This window comes from Pseudophryne corroboree, chromosome 9 (genome assembly GCF_028390025.1).
Source record: "Pseudophryne corroboree isolate aPseCor3 chromosome 9, aPseCor3.hap2, whole genome shotgun sequence".
In the NCBI taxonomy this organism is placed as follows: domain Eukaryota; kingdom Metazoa; phylum Chordata; class Amphibia; order Anura; family Myobatrachidae; genus Pseudophryne; species Pseudophryne corroboree.
Genome location: NC_086452.1, coordinates 21,308,985 through 21,331,448, shown reverse-complemented (window position 1 = coordinate 21,331,448; position 22,464 = coordinate 21,308,985). Strand labels below are relative to the sequence as shown.

General features: G+C 47.7%; 1 protein-coding gene across 2 annotated transcripts in view; it reads right to left on the bottom strand.

Moving 5' to 3' along the window:
• Positions 1 to 4,176: 4,176 nt before the first annotated feature.
• PIGK (phosphatidylinositol glycan anchor biosynthesis class K) overlaps positions 4,177 to 22,464 on the bottom strand; it is a 270,897-nt gene continuing 252,609 nt past the window's right edge. For both annotated transcript variants that reach the window (XM_063939046.1, XM_063939045.1), the window contains one exon: positions 4,177 to 5,356. In XM_063939046.1, coding sequence (XP_063795116.1) covers positions 5,311 to 5,356 — 46 coding nt within the window. In that variant the 3' untranslated portion in view covers positions 4,177 to 5,310. The remainder of the gene's footprint in view (positions 5,357 to 22,464) is intronic.

The following is a 22,464-nucleotide window of genomic DNA, read 5'->3' as shown; positions in this document are numbered from 1 at the left end:
TTACACGTCCGGATTATCCTCCTCATCAGGCCTTCCTGAGATTTGCGGTACAGGATTGTCATTACCAATTTCAGATGTTGCCGTTTGGGCTTTCCACGGCCCCGAGGGTTTTCACCAAGGTTATGGCGGAAATGATGGTACTCCTTCGCAAGCAAGGGGTCACAATTATCCCGTACTTGGACGATCTCCTGATAAAGGCGAGATCAAAAGAACAGTTGCTAAGAAATGTGGAACTCTCCCTGTCGGTTCTGCGACATCACGGTTGGATTCTAAATTTGCCAAAGTCTCAGCTGATCCCGACAACTCGGCTGCCCTTCCTGGGCATGATCCTAGACACGGAGCTACAGAGAGAGTGTTTCTTCCGGAGGACAAGGCTCTGGAAATACAGACCGTGGTCAAGGAGCTTCTGAGACAGACAACAGTGTCAATTCATCAATGCACTCGGGTGCTAGGGAAGATGGTTGCGGCTTACGAAGCCATTCCGTTTGGCAGGTTTCATGCCCAGGTGTTTCAGTGGGATCTACTGAACAAATGGTCCGGGTCTCACCTGCACATGCACTGGAAAATAAGTCTATCTTCCAGGGCCAGGATTTCTCTCCTGTGGTGGCTGCAGGGCTCTCACCTTCTAGAGGGACGCCGATTCGGAATCCAGGACTGGGTCCTGCTGACCACAGATGCAAGTCTCCGAGGCTGAGGCGCAGTCACGCAAGGAAGAAGTTTCCAGGGAAAATGGTCAAGGCAGGAATCTTGTCTCCACAAAAATGTTCTCGAGTTAAGAGCCATTTACAACGGCCTCATGCAAGCGAAGAACCTTCTTCAGGATCTCCCTGTCCTGATCCAGTCGGACAACATAACAGCGGTGGCGTACGTAAACCGCCAAGGCGGAACAAGGAGCAGGGCGGCAATGGCGGAAGCCACAAGAATTCTCTGCTGGGCGGAACAGCATGTGAGCGCTCTGTCAGCAGTCTTCCTCCCGGGCGTGGACAACTGGGAAGCAGACTTCCTCAGCAGACACGATCTCCATCCAGGAGAGTGGGCTCTTCATCAAGAGGTATTTGCAGAAGTGACAAGGCGTTGGGGAATTCCTCTGATAGACATGATGGCGTCTTGCCTCAACAAGAAGCTTCCGATGTATTGTTCCAGGTCGAGAGACCCCCAAGCCTGTGTGGTGGACGCCCTGGTAACTCCGTGGGTGTTTCAGTCGGTGTATGTGTTCCCTCCCCTTCCTCTCATTCCAAGGGTATTGCGGATCATCAGACGAACAAGGGTTCAGAAAACAAAGGAAAAAAGTTGCTGCGCCTGTGTCAATCACTTGTATACTATACCAGACTAATGTCTTTATTCTGGGATTTTACAGTGCAAAAAGATATATACGTTCGCCTCTATAGAGAGTTATGTGTTACTCTCAAGATTAATAGAACGGAAAAAGGGAAGAAATAGAGGCGCTCATTTCATTTCAACACTGTAAAAGTATAAATTCATCACAACCAAGGGGTAATAAAATTTAATTATTTATTCTTAAATTAAATAAGTAAAAAATACACTAATATGTACAGAACCACTTTGTTGAGCACAGGATATATATAAAAATCACAGTTGATAATCCCTATTCTCACAAATTTGCCACATATATAATAAATCGCTCACATGTATTGCTTGTGTTACTACAACAAACAATTAGAAAAGTGATACACACTAATCAGCTCCCAACAGTCCCAGTGTATCAACTGTTATAATACTGTAACCAAGACTGTTATATAGCACAATTGCTGGTTGAGAGTGCATTAATTAGAGACAGTGAGTTGCGTCTTGAGGATGTTATAATGTATGATACAATGTCTCAACGTTCCAAGGACCAATTGTATGGAATATTTGTTGAATTACCTCTCCAGTTGGGCTGTAAGACCCGAGCGTCCTCAGGTTGATGCAATTGCCCAGTGAACAGTAGAAGGGAGGGTCTGTCCATACACTTGGAATCCCGTAATTGTCCGATTCTTCCCCTGGGCGTGCACCGCCCACTGCAGTGTGTGGGGAGAGACAGGTGTGCGGCTGATTAGATCGGAGCCGCTGCGGGAATCCAGCACTCTGTAATGCTTCTCTAATGCTCTCTGGACTTGTGCTGTCCGTGAGTAGTGAGAGGGAGAGAAGTAAGCGCCCGGCCACTGTCGGCTGATGTTGCGGTTTCGTGCACCGTTAACCGTTCGCTCCTATGACCGGTAAGATGGAGCTGTGGATGATATCCCAGAGCGTGCGGCAATTGTGTGAGAAAGAGGGAGGAGTCCTGACGCGTTTCGTCACGCAACACGTGACTTTTTCAAGGGTTCAGGCTATACTCGTCGCTCCAGATTGTCCACGGAGGGCCTGGTATCCGGATCTTCAGGAATTACTAGTGGAAGATCCCTGGCCGCTTCCTCTAAGAGAGGACCTGTTACTGCAGGGGCCCTGCATGTTTTTGGACTTACCGCGGCTGCGTTTGATGGCGTGGAAGTTGAACGCCAAATCTTAGCTCGGAAGGGGATTCCCGGAGAGGTCTTCCCCACTCTCCTTCAAGCTAAGAAGGAGGTCACGGCGAAACATTATCACCGTATTTGGAGAAAGTATGTGTCGTGGTGTGAAACCAAAGCAGCTCCTGCGGAGGAGTTTCACTTGGGCCATTTCCTCAATTTTTTGCAGGCAGGCGTGGATGCGGGCCTGAAATTGGGTTCCATCAAGGTGCAGATTTCGGCTTTATCTATTTTCTTTCAAAAAGAATCAGCCGTCCTTCCTGAGATTCAGACCTTCGTCAAGGGAGTGCTGCATATCCATCCTCCATTTGTGCCACCCGTGGCCCCGTGGGATTTTGAGGTGGTGTTGCAGTTTCTTATGTCTCACTGGTTTGAACCTTTGCGAAAGGTTGAGTTGAAATTTCTCACTTGGAAAGTGGTCATGCTTTAGGCCTTGGCGTCCGCCAGATGGGTGTCAGAATTGGCGGCTTTGTCTCACAAGAGCCCATATTTGATTTTTCATGTGGATAGAGCGCAATTGAGGACTCGTTAACAATTTCTGCCGAAGGTGGTTTCTTCGTTTCACATAAACCAACCTATAGTGGTACCTGTGGCTACGGATGCTGTGGCAGTCCCAAAGTCTCTTGATGTTGTCAGAGCTTTAAAAATGTATGTCGACAGGACGGCTCTTACTAGGAAGACAGAGGCTCTGTTTGTCCTGTATGCTTCCAACAAGATTGGAAATCCTGCTTCCAAGCAGACTATTGCCCGCTGGATCTGTAATACGATTCAGCACGCTCATTCTTCGGCTGGGCTACCGGTGCCGAAGTCAGTAAAGGCCCATTCTACCAGGAAGGTGGGCTCATCTTGGGCGGCTGCCCGAGGGTCTCGGCGCTTCAACTTTGCCGAGCACCTACGTGGTCGGGTTCAAACACCTTTGCTAAGTTCTACAAGTTTGATACCCTGGCTGAGGAGGACCTCATGTTTGCTCAATCGGTGCTGCAGAGTCGTCAGCACTCTCCCGCCCAGTCTGGAGCTTTGGTATAGACCCCATGGTCCTTTTGGAGTCCTCAGCATCCTCTAGAACGTAAGAGAAAATAGGATTTTAATACCTACCGGTAAATCCTTTTCTCCTAGTCCGTAGAGGATGCTGGGCGCCCGTCCCAGTGCGGACTGTCCCTTGCAGTTGTATTGTTACTGGTTATTTTCAGTTACACGAGTTTTGTGTATCAGTTGTATTTAGCTTGTTGCTGCTGTTAGTTCATACTGTTATCTGGTTTCCGGATACTCCGGTTGTACGGTATGTTTGTGGTGTGGGCTGGTATGTTTCACGCCCTTAGTTTAACAAAAATCCTTTCCTCGAAACGTCCGTCTCTCCTGGGCACAGTTCCTATAACTGAGGTCTGGAGGAGGGGCATAGAGGGAGGAGCCAGTTCACACCCAGTCAAAGTCTTTTTAGTGTGCCCATGTCTCCTGCGGATCCGTCTATACCCCATGGTCCTTTTGGAGTCCCCAGCATCCTCTACGGACTAGGAGAAACGTATTTACCGGTAGGTATTAAAATCCTATTTTTCATGTTATTGTTCTTTATAGTTTTGCTGATGTTATTAAATGACTTATGTAGCATAATTTAGCAAGACAAAAAAATGACGGAGCACAACACGCGCGCAATAATAATAAGTCACCCAAAAAATAAATGGAATTATAATTTATTTAAAAGAACAAAAAACAAACCACAACACCCACCATACAATCAGTAAGAAGCCCCAACATAGCAATAACACCTGGCAGGCCACAGTCACTGTGTATACTACAGCCAGCGCCAAGTACCAGCTTAGGAGAGAACCTGGCATGGCTCCTGGATGCCTACATCGACATTTCCCTGCCCCTGGGTTCTGTCCTTGTGCTGTCTGCTTATTAAGCATTTGCGTTCACCTGGTGTCATTACAAAGTGCACCGTTTGCACTGGAAAACCTCATATTTCCAGACATAACCGAGTAACATACAAGCAAACCGGGGCAATAAAACTGCTTGATAAGGCAGAACGCGACGGACATTCCGGTTTGATGAGCAGCAAATAAATCAAATGAGGTTTTTCACGGGCGGCTAAGTCTTGCTTTAAATTCTAATTGCTCACCAGTTCCTAGATACATAATTACCTCAGGTTCAGGATTGATCTGAAATGCTGTACTTAGCATGATAAATCAATATCTCTATTTTTGTTTCTGCTGAGAAAGCGTTCAGTATAGCACGCCGCCAGGCTGGAGATGTACAGAAAAGTAGAACACAACTTTCAGCTGGGCTCCCTCTAGAACCCAATCATTAAACTAGTTAGAAATAGAGAGGGGAGAGAATTTAAAAAATAAATAAATTTGTTTTTAAATATACGGGCTACTAAAACAGTGATCGAGGTCTTATGTACCGGTCACCTCCACACAGTGACGGCAGCCATTTTGTTCTCCCAACTACAATGTATATGATCGGTTTACCAGGAACTATTGCCATCACTGAGGCATGAGGTCACTAGTTCCTAGTCAACTGAGTGGCTGAACATGGTTTCAGGCCACAAAATGTCTGCCTCCGCCATGCAGACGTAATAAGGACACAAACTGAGGTAAAATGTCTTTTATGTGCCGTCCTGCTGGGTTCCACACAACTCATACCCGATTTTATGGAAGGGACTGGAGTCCGGACTGGATGGGGTGTCTGTGCAGGCCATTCCTCAGAAGTAGTAGTAGTACTGTGCATTGCAATACTCAGAAAACATGCTTCATGTGTTTAATGCCGTATGTTTTGAAGAAGATAAGAAGAATTAATGCCCAGAGTCCTAGAATAAATCCTCCCGGTGGGTGCCACTCTTGTGGTTTAGGTTTCTACAAGACAAAAACATATTTAAAAGTTAAGTATTTATAATTAATTTATTTATATAGCAACAGCACATGTACAACTTTACAACTAGGAACGTAGATGGGAATGTGTATTACTATTAACAGATATACAGGTAGTATTATAAATATTCCAACCTACTAGCATTCATCAGTAGTAATGCTAACATTGATGAATGAATATATTATATACACATACATATACAGGGTGGTCCATGCGTGTGGAAACCCCCTTATAAAAAGGAAATTAAAAGGAATTAATAATCCAGTGTCTACACATATGATATGGGAGTCGGAGAAAACTTTTTGGGTATGTCACCAGTATGGCGGCCAACTTGAAGTCTGTGAGTTTCATATCCTATAAACTTTATGTTACAACTCGAGAATGAATAAAGATACATTAAAACGAAGAACACATTGTTTTTCTTATGAAACTCTGCATCTGTTTGATAGGTCACACGACTACCTTCCCAAATAAAAATTAGAGTTGCATCCAAGATGGCCGCCATACTGGTGACATAGCCTACCTGACATCAACCACTCCCATATCATGTGTGTAGACACTAGATTAATATTTCCTTACTAATTTCCTTATTATAAGGGTGTTTCCACACATATGGATGTATATACTGTATATATTTTTATTTATGATACAAATAACATGAGGCTCCCACATACCGCACAGAGGAGACGCGTATACAGAGCACCCGGACTGCAGACATGCTCCCATGGTAACGCTAACAGCCGCGGCACTACATGGACTTAACAATTCTTGTCTAACCCAGCTCAGCATAAAAGAAAATCCTGCTCTAAATTCCGGTAATTAACCCGGTACGTCGGTATCCTGCAGCCCTCGTCTTCATCAATCTTTCTTAGGCTGGATCTCAGAGAAACTTTCACACTAAGTGCCACCTGACCCTTGTAAACAAATGACTTTAATTTGCAGTGGAATGAAGAGATGGAATGCGGCAGAGATTGGCCTTGAAGTGTTGCAGATTTCCTAATGTTATGCCGGTCTGTGATATTCTGCATCAGACAGACACTGAATAACTAGCGTAAGACTGCAGATAAAACAAAACATATGAAATGCTCCAGGCAGCACACTGCCGACGTACAATCAGTATGTCGGCACAGTCTTATGCTAATAAACACTTTCTGGAACTATTTAGATGGGTGTTGTATACAAAGTCAACAGTCTGAATGCCGACATCAGAATGTTGAAACGATCGAAGTGTTGACATGTAGCATGTCTGGGCCACAACGCTATGTATCTCGTCATCAAGACCCTGGACCGCCCACTTACCGGGAATTCGCCGAATTCGGGAGGTTTGTTCCGCTCTCCCGGATATTCCTGGAGTCTACTGAGAATGCCACAAGAGTAGGCACGTATGCACCGGGTGTGGATTAAAAGATTGACAGTTTATAGTCAATAGGTCGACGCCAGATGATCAACCGTCCATAGATCGATAGGTTCAAAAGGTCGGCAGTTAGTCGACATTCACTTAGGTCAATGTGTAAATGGTCGACAAAAAAAAGGTTAACACATTTTTTATTATAACCCAAATCTTAACTCCCCCTGGCGCCTAACCCTAACAATCATGCAAAACTTGTGTCGACCATCTGGTGTCGACTTACTGACTACTTACTGTCTATCTTCCATCCGGATACAGATGCACCAACAGGATCGCATTCCCACGCCTGTGCCAGAGGGCCGGGCCAGTAGAATTTGGCTGCGTGCGCAGATATAGATTACTGATTTTTTTGTTTTTTTGTTCTGCAAAACGTTCCCCTCATTCTGCAGCGACATTTCCTGCTCCGAGACCTTCCCCAACCGCACAATACGCAGGATGAACGGACGGCTGTCGCCCCGGCTCTATCCACGGACTAGGATTGTACACGGACGATTGTGTTGCCAGAACTTTAACTAAACTAACTTTAAGTTCCTGTAATGACTGAGTACCATGACAACTGAATAAAATGACACCTATGGCAGACTTATACATTTATTTCAGTACAGAACACGCGTGGGAAGAGACGCCGCGCCAGCGTTACATAACTCAAAGCATACATACTGCAGGGATTATTAGGACAATGGTGCTCACACTTTATCTAAGCTGGGTCCCCAAGAGTGTGGTATTGTTCTCGGGCCCCAATACAATATACTGCACCTCTGTAAATCAGGGAACCCCAAAGCCAGGCTCTGGAACCATACGTACAACCCCGAGCCTACAGGCTGCGTACCTCTATGGATCTAGTATATTACTATGTAACAGATACAGCGAGTACGCCGGACGTCTGACGCATACACAGATAAAATGCTGTATCCTGTTCAGAAGAAACAAGTGACATTTAGGAAAACGTCCCTGACTGGAGTTTGCAGCCTGAAAATAACAGAAGATGTAGGTGCAATGCACACCTAATGGGAAATGCAGCACCGAGGGGTTCCGTGATCAGAAAGAACATGAGGCTGCAGGCCGACTACGCCACAGCAGGGGGCAAATTATTCCCCATTACACATCCAGAAACCGCCATACAGAGCGACAATGACACACAGCCCCCCCCCCCCCCCCCCTTCCAATTTCAGCATTTCTCTTCATAACCACCGTCATGTAAATACATTCATATGTACATAGATCTGCACCATTACGTAAGGTGAGCGCAGGTCACTACCGCCCTTTTTTTTCTTAAGTTTTAATAAAGGACATCAGGGCCCATTTATTAAGAGTACTTGTAGCTATGTGTCCCCTCTCCAAAAAAAAAACTGTTTTCCGGCGCTAGCCACAATGCTATGTATCTCTGCAATGTACAAAGGAGGGATCGCAGCAAGTATCCGATACCTGCTGCGATCCCCCCATAGGTTTCTACGGGGGTTGCGATGTATCAATATCGGGAATGATTGCAGTAGCACATTGTAGCCTATGGGTTACAGTTTGCGGTATGTAGTTCCGGCAGGGTTCCCCAGGAACCCCTTTGCCGGAAAGAGCACCTGTGAAGGGTGGCAAGCTAAACGCACATGCGCAGAAGTCCAGACATCGCAGTCGGCACATCACGGGGATGTGCTCCTTTCGGAGCCCCCTGTCCCTGCCTGCGGCGGGTGATAAATCCATCCGATAGGTGGGATCTTACCGCATTGCGACCCTAAATCATACTGAATATGTCATTCTTGGTAAATGTCCCCCATAGACCTTTGGGCGGTATCCTATTAGCGGCTGTAAATTACCACAGCTAATGGATCCCCCTGGGCTATCCAATCAGCCCTGTAAGCCGGCTCTTATCGGTGAGTATGCTTCGTGGGCGCAGAATCCCAGATAAGAAGCCCCCGGAGACCTGTTTTACGGACGATGATACATGGGTTTGGGAACTTATCCCAGATCCCATGTGTTATTGGCCGTTAACGAGGCACTTAGCGCACGGTAAAAACGGGCTGTGATTGGATAACCTGATATTACTATTGGGCTAAAAAGACAATTTTTAACGTGCAGTAAATTACCGCCTATAATAGGATACCGCCCTTCATCTATTCAGGTCAGCACTTCTGCATCATCTTTTACACCCAAACGCTGATCCTGTGGATGGGATTAGTTAGAGGACGCGTGTAAGCACATGTTCCCTGCTGTGCGGAGGGGCGCACATCCTTCCTATCCTCCCAAAGCGGCTTCATTTCCCCACCTCTGAAGTGGTTGAGAGTGGATCCCATTATACAGATTTAATGGGTCACGTTTTGCACCATCCTGTGTAAGTGCAGGAACACACAGAAAACCACACAAAACACAAGATATAAAAAACACGAAAAACAAAAGACAAACATGTATTTAGGACACGCCTGCCATGGGTCATTCTGACATAAATCACCCTGCACAGAGGGGTGTCAGGAACGTGCCGGCAGGCGGACTCTGCACCAGGCACGTTTTCAGGTTACCCACAAATGTGCAAACGGGCTGTTGGGATTCTAACTGCCGGCGTTCCATCCATCGGTAAATCATACTGATCCCTATGTATGTTTGTATATACACACACACACACACACACACACACACACATGTGTCCTCCCTCATTGTTGTTGCGTCACATTAAGCAGCCCATCTAGTTGCACTTAGTCATGAGAGATTTGCATACAGCGGCAGTCACACACAGACTATAGTCATGCCGCATATAATTTTAATCAGCGTAGTCTGCCTGTGCGTCTTATTTGCATAGTGATATGAATAAGACGCATTACTGGGGGGGGGGGGGGGCGGGAAAGATGCTCGGCTCTGGCTGAGTTGCACGGGAGCTGGCGGCTCTCAGGCACCCTGAGCGCTGCCACTCATTAAGGGGGTCATTCCGAGTTGATCACACTCTGCATCTTTTTGCAGCCCGTGAGATCAGATAGTCGCCGCCTATAGGGCAGTGTATTTTAGCTGTGCAAGTGTGCGAACGCGTGTACAGGGGAGCAGTACAAAAACAGTTTGTGCAGTTTCTGAGTAGCTCTGAACTTACTCAGCCGCTGCGATCACTTCAGCCTGTCCGGGACCGGAATTGACGTCAGACACCCGCTCTGTAAAGCCTGCGTTTCTCCACTCCACTCCCAGGAAACGGTCAGCTGCCACCCACAAACGCCTTCCTGCTGTCAGTCACCTTGCGATCGCTGCTGCAATCGAAATCTTCGTGAGAACAATCGCTGCCTGGCGGTCCTCGTCGCCAGGCAGTGACGCGCCTGCGCATTGCGGACCCGATCACACGGCTGCGAAAAACTGCAACGTGCGATCGGGTCGGAATGACCACCTATGTACGGAGACCAGATGAGGAAGGAGGCATCGGTACATACATACATATCGTGCCCCGATGAAGGGTTGAAATAAGTCCACAACGTTGGCCTTAAGGAGCGTGTGTTGCCTGTTTAATTTCACCACTAATAAGACCGGATATATTTTCACAAAATAATTTGTAAACTTAGATTCTGTTCCCTTTATTGCGTATTCGTCCTGTTAATAAATCACCGTACAGAGAATAAAGCGCGCCAGGAGCTCGCAGCAGCAGAAGTCACGGCAGCTTGGGAGCGCGATCTATCACTGTAACAGGGCCTGCCTCGAAGCTCATTACCCTAAGCCAAGATAAGTCTTCAGCTAATTACAAAAAAAAAGGCCTTTTCCTTGCCATAAATATTCATTTCCATGAAGACAGAGTGGATTACGAAGAACAGCGAAGCGGGCTGGGCAGGAGTCCCAGGTTTGTGCACATTCCAGCGTGCGCCAGAGGATTACTGCCCTTACAGAAAATCATGACTTTCCCATTAAATTAAAAGAAAGAAAAAAAAATCAGGATATTCCATACTCTGAGCCTGTGTTATAAACTCCGAAGCGCGAGTCGTCTTGTTTAGTATAACTATCTGGCTAATTGCTAACACATGGCACGGTGGCCAAGGCCTGGTTTGTGCTCGTATAACAAGTAAATGTGCTTTATGAGCCCCAGGCTGGGGGAGGAAACTCTCAGTACAGTGAGGTGGCGTTGGGCACTTATATTTGTTTTGCTTTTTATTTTTACATTTATTTTAATCGCAGCTAAACCGTTCTGGATCTGCGTGCCACGATGTTGCATTAAGGTCTTTTCCCGAATCTAGATCAGACTGCCAGAAAACGTGCAGGAAGATTTTAGCATGGAGGTGAGAGCGTCGCTGGGACATACTGCTGCTGCGCTGTGTAGCCTAGCAAATCAATTTAACTCAACGGTTTTGGATTGTTCATTGGGTCTTCTCCACAACTGCTCTACTAGCCCAGGACGTAAACACACAGGGGATCCTGGCTCAGCCATTCTTACTGCTGTACTAGCCCAGGACGTAAACACACTGGGGATCCTGGCTCAGCCATTCTTACTGCTGTACTAGCCCAGGACGTAAACACACAGGGGATCCTGGCTCAGCCATTCTTACTGCTGTACTAGCCCAGGACGTAAACACACTGGGGATCCTGGCTCAGCCATTCTTACTGCTGTACTAGCCCAGGACGTAAACACACAGGGGATCCTGGCTCAGCCATTCTTACTGCTGTACTAGCCCAGGACACACGCACACAGGGGATCCTGGCTCAGCCATTCTTACTGCTCTACTAGCCCAGGACGTAAACACACAGGGGATACTGGCTCAGCCATTCTTACCGCTGTACTAGCCCAGGACGTAAACACATTGGGGATCCTGGCTCAGCCACTTACTGCTGTACTAGCCCAGGACGTAAACACACAGGAGATCCTGGCTCAGCCATTCTTACTGCTGTACTAGCCCAGGACACACACACAGGGGATCCTGGCTCAGCCATTCTTACCGCTGTACTAGCCCAGGACGTAAACACACAGGGGATCCTGGCTCAGCCGCTCTTACCGCTGTACTAGCCCAGGACGTAAACACACAGGGGATCCTGGCTCAGCCACTTACTGCTGTACTAGCCCAGGACGTAAACACACAGGGGATCCTGGCTCATCCATTCTTACTGCTGTACTAGCCCAGGACGTAAACACACAGGGGATCCTGGCTCAGCCACTCTTACTGCTGTACTAGCCCAGGACGTAAACACACAGGAGATCCTGGCTCAGCCATTCTTACTGCTGTACTAGCCCAGGACGTAAACACACAGGGGATCCTGGCTCATCCATTCTTACTGCTGTACTAGCCCAGGACGTAAACACACAGGGGATCCTGGCTCAGCCACTCTTACTGCTGTACTAGCCCAGGACGTAAACACACAGGAGATCCTGGCTCAGCCACTCTTACTGCTGTACTAGCCCAGGACGTAAACACACAGGGGATCCTGGCTCAGCCACTCTTAATGCAAGTGTTAAGGTAGTCCTAGGCAGGAAAGCCAGGACGTTAGTAGGTTATTACATTGTTTTATTGGACAAATCGTTGGTCATCTAAAAGTCGACTCGTACAGAGGGCTCCTTGATGACCAGGAACAGCTGCGCAGATCCGGAAACACTTTAAGGAGCAGATATTTTAAGCAAATGGAATTTGGGGTGTTGGAAAAATGCAGGGGATTGGGTAATTGTATTTCTACCATGTACATATGGGTTGAGGCTGTGAGACCGGTGGTGCAGATCTCGGAGGTCAGCACACCGACCACGGGACCTCAACCGCAGAATGCTGGCGGGGGCAAGCGAACGCAACAGAGCCCCTTGCGGGGAATAGTCCCTGTGAGAGCATCCTGGCGTTGGCATAGAGACCGCATCCCGTACAGATGTATCCTCATACACCTAGCCTCAATACACCATACAGCGCAAGATGCCCGGTGAGACTGATCCTCCCCGAGAGGAGTGGCGTGCCATCTTTTTAGGTAAATTTTGCGTCTTAGTCGCATTGCAGATGCAGCGAAACACAGCTCACCAGAGGCGCAGGGCTGCGACTTTAACCGCACAGGGATTAGTTTTAAACACGTACAAAAGTCACAAATTAAGCAAAAATGGAACTAGATGTGAGAAAAACTTGTGGCCGCTGCATGGCAGCACTTTCTATACCGATTCAGCCTCAGTCACACACAGATGTACAAATGTCACAAATGAAATTGATCCGCTCAATGGGGGTCCTTCCGAGTTGATTGCTAGCTGCATCCGTTCGCTGTGCAGCGATGAGGCTAAAAAACGGCACCGCGGCGCTATGCGCACGCGCGACGTACTATTACAACGAACGATGTCGTTTCACACAGGGTCTAGCGAGGCATTTCAGTTGCACTGGCTACCGCAGAGTGATTGACATGTAGTGGGCGTTTCTGGGTGTCAACTGACCGTTTCTGGGAGTGTACGAAAAAACGCAGGCATGGCTGGACAAACGCAGGGCGTGTTTGTGACGTCAAAACAGGAACTGAATAGTCTGAAGTGATCGCAAGCGCTGAGTAGGTTTTTGGGCTACTCAAACTGCACAAAAAAATTTGTAGCCGCTCTGCGATCCTTTCGTTCGCACTTCTGCTAAGCTAAAATACACTCCCAGTGGGCGGCGGCATAGCGTTTGCACGGCTGCTAAAAACTGCTAGCGAGCGAACAACTCGGAATGACCCACAATCTACCAAAGTAGTTTTGAAGAGCTCTTCTGGTTTTATTTATGTAAAAAAGACACACATTTGTATAGAGAGAGGGGCACGGTGTGGCCTAGTCACCCGGGATCCGGCGCAACAAGAGGGGCGACACTGAAGCCACAGAGTATGAGGACACATCCGTAAGTAGATCTAATAATGGAACAAAATTGGCCTTTTATGCTACACACCTTCGTTCTGATACGCCTGATCATAGTTTCAGTGAAGGATTACAGTGGTACCATGTTAGAGGTACAAGCCGCACAGGCAATGGAAACCCAAGCAGTGCAGGAGCGTGATCGGGCCAGAGGAATGAGTCTTTGTCATGTCATCAAGGAATGGCCAAGAAAGAACGTGGCACCCTGCAGTCCCGAGTGCTGGCTTCCAACAGCGAAGAGTTCTGGTAGATCCACGATGTTGTGCGACGCATTTCTCCACGTGGTTTGCATTTGATTATTCCTTTGGAAGGCAAGAACAATGGTAACGGCAACAAGTGACCATCTTTATTTTGGCATTTCTTTCCCGACACCGGGATGCTCCCCATACACCGGTGTGGTCCCCCAGTGGTTATAAGAGTAGGACATCAAGTTTCTCCATGTCATGGCCTCCTGAAATGTAAACATTTCTCTACTCAAGCGCCATAAAAAGTAAAAGTGTGGAAGAGTAGAACTTTAACCTGTAAACTTAATTGCAAACAATATTCAAAACTATATTCCTCTTTGAAGAAAACCTTTAATTAGGTGTGAAAATAAATATTTTTTCATGGGACAAAGGAGCATGGATGACGGATGAATGAATGGGGTGCGCTGGGTAATCGGGACATTGCCTTATTAATCATATCGGAATGTTGAGCGGGATGGAAAATGTAACCAATTACAGATTCAGGTGATGGATTAGTTCCTGGGGAATTAATGTTCTTCACTTATTAATATTGGTTCAGTCCATAAAATGGCGGCTTCTGCTGTTGCACAGTGCGTGGGTAACAGATGCGCTTTAATTATCTGATACCATCTGCAGATCAGACCGCGCAGAGAGCGGCGCTTGCAGATCATTTTTTTTTTTTTTTTTAATTATAAAATCAATTTTTTTTGTCTCGGAAGAAAAACAACTGAATCAACAAAACTAACCGTCTCCCTACAGGAGCGGCGCTGCGGCCAGATCGATAACACTGAGTTACCAACATTAAAATACAAATGAGGGAAAGTCCCATCAGTGCGCAGAGAGCGCAGCGTGAAATTAGAGGCTTCATTTATTCAAACACATCAGAGGCAGAGAGACGGCTTTTGCTTCTAGCAGTAATATAAACGGGTGGAACAATTCTACCCCTACGAAACGAAAACAGATACAGACAATGGATGTGATATCACATTGCCCGTCCGTACTGGCAGACGTGTCGTGACCGTTTCCGGGATGTGTCTCAGCGTGCGACTGTGATCTCGTACGCCTAAATCATGATGCGTTGCGGTTGCGATGGAGCCATTGAGACAGCATCTTAATCTGGACCATGGTCAACAACATTAAATTGACGCTCAGTTGGTAGGAAGGGGCCTATTCTGCGCTAAGAAACCACCCCAGCCCATTACACCAGCGGCTAGGAGATGTGACAGATGACGGATGCCCAGTCACACTGCAGCTCTTCATGGGTAAATGGCTTTGTCTACCCAGCGGGGAAAAGCTACTAAGATTATTATCGCCAGGTCACTGTGAAACGCGCCACAGCAAATTATAAAGCAATATCATTTTACCTAAAATTAAACACAATTACAAATACATAAAATCTATATTTTTAAAAGACGCCCGTGCCCGATTCTGAGCAGCTATCGACGCTCATCCACCTGCAAATAATTTAGCATGTAGCAGGACCTTGTATGAATAGTGCTGAATTGCAGGAACACTTGATGTTACTTAGATCTTTATATACTGATCACTTTATAACCCAGATAGTAATATACAGGTCATAATTGCAGGTCCCTTACATGGAAATCCAAGCCATGGGCGGGGTTACCGGTACAAATAACCTATTCACAACATGCCATACACAGGGTTATTTGTTTAGCCGCCTTACGCAGGTCAAACCATGTAATCTATATACTCATTATCTCAAACAGTTAGCCCATATAGATACAACTTCAGCTGGTCCGGAGCGCATATTATATATATATATATATATATATATATATATATATATATATACATATACACAGAAAGTCCGCAGCACACGGTCAATGAGAAAAATGAATACAGCAGATGTACTATATATATATATATATATATATATACATATACACACACATACATACATACATACATACACACACCATATATCACGGGAAGCCCAGCTGACCCGTACAGCATTTGAAATTCTGCAGCTGTTCTAAGTATTTAAAACAGGTCCTCTGCATTTATATAATAATCTACTACTAAGGGTCCGCCCAGTCTCAGACATGCGCAGTGGGAGGCGGGGGATGTGTCTTAGGAGCCAATTGCTCCCACTGCAGCGACGTGACAGACCTTACAGAGCGGAGAACCACTCTAAGGGCAGCGGGACTGGGGTCAGTATTAAGCAGTAGATGTTTAGGGATGGAGAGGGGGGGGGGGGGGGGAGTGACCCGGCAAATGGTCCCTTTACTAATATAAAGACATTTTTCTTAAACCGCTGAAAAAGTGCCCAAAAATATGTGCCGGAGACAAAGTATTTTACCCGCACTCCAGTGTGTTAAGAAAAGCATCGCCCATCGCTTTCACAGATATGAAATAGCACCGACTGCATGATTTACTTACATGATGTAGAGATAATGACATTATAACGCTAATAATATTAAGTATAAGCACACGTTATCCAACTAAACAAAACTACACCACATATTTCAGCTGTGGTACCCCGTGTACACTACCAATAGTCACAGCTGCATAAATATTACCATTTACTAGGTGCTTCATCGCGCCCTACGGGCGCTCTTCACACCGTCGGAAGGGGCTACGCCCCTTTAACCCCTGCACGCCTTTCTGGGGTTCAATATATGGAGTATTCCCTGCATTCCTAGTTTTGTTAGTGTTTGAATATTGCACAATGAAAGGCCTTCCGATGGTGAAGGGGGCGTAGTCCCTTGCAACAGGAAGGGGTTTGGGGAGTGGGGACCGCGGATGGGGGAGGGGGTATGAAGGCGCTGTGGGTGGGGTAGGAGCAGGGGTGTCGCAGGTGGGGGATGGCAGCTGCAGGGCTGTTGCGGATGGAGGAGGGGTTCCGAAGGCGCTGCAGATGGGGAAGGGGTGGGTGCGGGTGTGCAGTGGATGGGGGAGGTGTCCAGGGGGCGCGGTGGGTGGGGGAGGGGTGGATGCGGGGGTAACGTGGGTGGGGGAGTGGCGGGTGCGGTGCTGTTGTGAATGGTGTAGGCGATGCGGATTGGGAAGGGCCTGCTGCGTGGGTGGGGTAGGGGATCCAAAGGTGCAGCGGGCGGGGGAGAGCCAGATGCGGGGTGTGGCGGATGGGGAAGGGGGTCCGGAGGTGATGTAGGTGGTGGAGGTGCGGGTGGCATAGGGGGTCTGGAGGCGCCGCGGGTGGGTACCGGGGAAGGGGGCCAGGGGGGCGTTGTGTGTGGGGGAGGGGCAGGTGGGGGAGGGGCAGATGCTGGGCTGGATGGGGGAGGGGTTCCAGAGGTACTGCAGGTGGGAAAGGGTGTGGCGGGTGGGTAGGAGGTGTGGAGGCGTTGCGGGTGGGAGAGGGGGGGGTGCAGTGAATGGGTTTCGGGGTCCGGAGGAGGGAGGGTCCGTGTGTGTTGAGGTGTTGCGGTTGCTGGAGGGGTGGGGGTGCAGGGGATGGGTCCAGGGGTGCAGCGGATGGGGGAGGGGCTGCTGCAGATGGGGGAGGGGTTTGGAAGACACTGCGGGTGGGGTAGGGGGTCCGAAGGCGCAGTGGGTGGGGGTGCCACGGGTGGTGGAGGGGCAGGTGCGGGGGTTTGCGGGGGATGGGGAGGGGTCCAGGGGCGCTGCAGGTGGTGGAGGGGCAGATATCAGTGCACATAGTCTCTGTGGTAGTTAGTGAGGGTTGGTGATGGTGTAAGAGGGGTGAAGGCCAGTACACAGACAGGCAGTTAGAGAGCAGGAATGCCCCACCCGTAGTAGTAGCGTCCTTATACGTAATGCCCCCCAGTAGAAGTAGCAGTTATATGTAATGCCTCCCTACAGTAATAGTAGCGTCCTTATACGTAATGCCACCCCTGTAGTAGTAGCATCCTTATACATAATGCCCCTCCAGTAGTAGTAGCATCCTTACATGTAATGCCCTCCCAGTAGTAGCGTCCTTATATGTAATGCCCCCCTATAGTAGTAGCGTACTTATACGTAATGCCCCCCCATAGTAGTAGCGTCCTTATACGTAATGCCCCCCAGTATTAGTAGCCTCCTTATACGTAATGCCCCCCTATAGTAGTAGCGTCCTTATACGTAATGCCCCCCATAGTAGTAGCATCTTTATACGTAATGCCCCCCCATAGTAGTAGCGTCCTTATACGTAATGCCCCCCAGTATTAGTAGCCTCCTTATACGTAATGCCCCCCTATAGTAGTAGCGTCCTTATACGTAATGCCCCCCCATAGTAGTAGCGGCCTTATACGTAATGCGCCCCCTATAGTAGTAGCGTCCTTATACGTAATGCCCCCCCTATAGTAGTAGCGTCCTTATACGTAATGCCCCCCCTATAGTAGTAGCGTCCTTATACGTAATGCCCCCCCTATAGTAGTAGCGTCCTTATACGTAATGCCCCCCTATAGTAGTAGCGTCCTTATACGTAATGCCCCCCCTATAGTAGTAGCGTCCTTATACGTAATGCCCCCCCTATAGTAGTAGCGTCCTTATACGTAATGCCCCCCCTATAGTAGTAGCGTCCTTATACGTAATGCCCCCCTATAGTAGTAGCGTCCTTATACGTAATGCCCCCCCTATAGTAGTAGCGTCCTTATACGTAATGCCCCCCCTATAGTAGTAGCGTCCTTATACGTAATGCCCCCCCTATAGTAGTAGCGTCCTTATACGTAATGCCCCCCCTATAGTAGTAGCGTCCTTATACGTAATGCCCCCCCTATAGTAGTAGCGTCCTTATACGTAATGCCCCCCCTATAGTAGTAGCGTCCTTATACGTAATGCCCCCCCTATAGTAGTAGCGTCCTTATACGTAATGCCCCCCCTATAGTAGTAGCGTCCTTATACGTAATGCCCCCCTATAGTAGTAGCGTCCTTATACGTAATGCCCCCCTATAGTAGTAGCGTCCTTATACGTAATGCCCCCCCTATAGTAGTAGCGTCCTTATACGTAATGCCCCCCCTATAGTAGTAGCGTCCTTATACGTAATGCGTAATGCCCCCCTATAGTAGTAGCGTCCTTATACGTAATGCCCCCCTATAGTAGTAGCGTCCTTATACGTAATGCCCCCCCTATAGTAGTAGCGTCCTTATACGTAATGCCCCCCCTATAGTAGTAGCGTCCTGATACGTAATGCCCCCCTATAGTAGTAGCGTCCTTATACGTAATGGCCCCCCTATAGTAGTAGCGTCCTTGCATGTAATGGCCCCCCCAGCAGTGGCGTCCATAAAGTGCGCACACACAGACGTACCTCACACACACACAATTCACACATATATACAAACACACACACCCCACCATATATACACACACACACTATATACACCCCCCCCACACTATATACACACACACACACACCCCCACTATATACACACACACTATATACACACACGCACACACATTTCTCTCTCACCCTCCACTTACCAAGTCTGGCTGGCCGTCACTGCAATGCTGATTCCACCACTGTGCAGCTGTCTGGTCCTGTGTAGCTCCGCCCCTTTTCGGGAGCCGCACTGCACAGCACACAGCCCTCTGTCACAGGTGATTGGGGGGGGGAGGACAGGCACAGCAGCCGGCAGCTAGTGGCCATCCTCACCTCCTATACTGTAAGCAGTGGCGTAACTAGAAATTTTTCTCCCCCAAGCCAAAAAATCCTTCGGCGCCCCCCCCCCCATACACCCCGTAATTGCACTAGCAAAGGTAGAAAAATGCGCGCGCCGCAGGCGCGCGCTGGCAAAAAGGGTGTGTGGCTTTGTCGAAATGGGCGTGGAGGGCGTGGCATTGCAGGAAAAGACTACCTTATACCCCAGTTTTGCAACCTGCACGCCCAGACGTTGGCCACCACAGGAAAGGAAAATAATCCTGATTCATGCCGCTTACATTATTTGTCATTTTTCCTCCTTATAGTAATGCCCAGTATACATTATTCCACATACTGCAATGGTCCTTAGACATTATTCCACACACAATCAGTGATCGCGCTGAGCCAAAAAAAAAGTGGGTCCCAGGGACCCTTCACTTTTAAAAATTGGGGTCCTACCGGTCGTTTTCTGGGTCCCATCGGAATGAAGGTTCTTATTAATTTTAATCTTGTTTGGACACTACAAAAGTGTTGCAAGATGGGGGGGATGGGGTGACAATGCTGCTGGGCTCTGTAGCATGCAGGACACCCTGCACCAGAGCTGTAACTAGACATTTTGGTGCCCTTAGGCAGAAAGTGAATTGGTGTTAGACCACTTAGACCACAAAGAACAGGTAGTGCGCGCGCCTACGGCGCGCCGCAAAATTTTAGGGGCGTGGCTTCATAGGGAAGGGGCGTGACCACATAATAGTGTCAATTCACATTACACCACACAGTAGTGGCGCTTATACACATTGCACCAGGTAGAACCTCCTATGCACACTGATCCAGGTAGATCACGTCATACACTTTGCTCCAGGTACAGCACGTCATACACTTTGCACCAGGTACAGCACGTCATACACTTTGCACCAGGTACAGCACGTCATACACTTTGCACCAGGTACAGCACGTCATACACTTTGCACCAGGTAGAGCACGTTATCATACACATTGCCGCTAGGTAGAGCACGTTATCATACACATTGCGCCTGGTAGAGCATGTTATCATACACATTGCCGCTAGGTAGAGCAAGTTATACACATTGCATCAGGTAGATTATGTTATCATACACTTTGCCGCTAGGTAGAGCAAGTTATCATACACATTGCGTCAGGTAGAACACGTTATTATACACAATGCGCCTGGTAGAGCACGTTATTATACACAATGCGCCTGGTAGAGCACGTTATCAGCCACATTGCGCCAGGTAGAACACGTTATTATACACAATGCGCCTGGTAGAGCACATTATCATACACATTGCGCCAGGTAGAACACGTTATTATACACAATGCGCCTGGTAGAGCACGTTATAATACACATTGCACTAGGTAGAACACGTTATTATACACAATGCGCCTGGTAGAGCACGTTATTATACACATTGCGTCAGGTAGAACACGTTATTATACACAATGCGCCTGGTAGAGCACGTTATTATACACAATGCGCCTGGTAGAGCACGTTATCAGCCACATTGCGCCAGGTAGAACACGTTATTATACACAATGCGCCTGGTAGAGCACATTATCATACACATTGCGCCAGGTAGAACACGTTATTATACACAATGCGCCTGGTAGAGCACGTTATAATACACATTGCACTAGGTAGAACACGTTATTATACACAATGCGCCTGGTAGAGCACGTTATTATACACATTGCGTCAGGTAGAACACGTTATTATACACAATGCGCCTGGTAGAGCACGTTATTATACACAATGCGCCTGGTAGAGCACGTTATCAGCCACATTGCGCCAGGTAGAACACGTTATTATACACAATGCGCCTGGTAGAGCACATTATCATACACATTGCGCCAGGTAGAACACGTTATTATACACAATGCGCCTGGTAGAGCACGTTATAATACACATTGCACTAGGTAGAACACGTTATTATACACAATGCGCCTGGTAGAGCACGTTATTATACACAATGCACTAGGTAGAGCACGTTATCATACACATTGCGCCTGGTAGAGCACGTTATCATACACATTGCGCCTGGTAGAGCACGTTATTATACACATTGCACCAGGTAGAGCACGTTATCATACACATTGCGCCTGGTAGAGCACGTTATTATACACATTGCACCAGGTAGAGCACGTTATCATACACATTGCGCCAGGTAGAACACGTTATCATACACATTGCGCCAGGTAGAACACGTTATCATACACATTGCGCCAGGTAGAACACGTTATCATACACATTGCGCCAGGTAGAGCACGTTATCATACACATTGCGCCAGGTAGAACACGTTATTATACACAATGCGCCAGGTAGAGCACGTTATAATACACATTGCACTAGGTAGAGCACGTTATTATACACATTGCACCAGGTAGAGCACGTTATCATACACATTGCGCCAGGTAGAACACGTTATCATACACATTGCGCCAGGTAGAACACGTTATCATACACATTGCGCCAGGTAGAGCACGTTATCATACACATTGCGCCTGGTAGAGCACGTTATTATACACATTGCGCCTGGTAGAGCACGTTATTATACACATTGCACTAGGTAGAGCACGTTATCATACACATTGCGCCTGGTAGAGCACGTTATTATACACATTGCACCAGGTAGAGCACGTTATCATACACATTGCGCCAGGTAGAACACGTTATCATACACATTGCGCCAGGTAGAACACGTTATCATACACATTGCGCCAGGTAGAACACGTTATCATACACATTGCGCCAGGTAGAGCACGTTATCATACACATTGCGCCAGGTAGAACACGTTATTATACACATTGCGCCAGGTAGAACACGTTATCATACACATTGCGCCAGGTAGAGCACGTTATCATACACATTGCGCCAGGTAGAACACGTTATTATACACATTGCGCCAGGTAGAACACGTTATTATACACAATGCGCCTGGTAGAGCACTGAGGCACATTGCAGTAACCACTCACTTATCACCTCCAGTTGCCGTTTGACAGCAGTTTGACACAAGTGGCTCCGCCCCCAGCAGCAACTCACTGACACTCACCATTTTTTCTGACAGCACAGTGCAGTGAGTGCACTGGCACAAGTAGCCAGCCTGCGC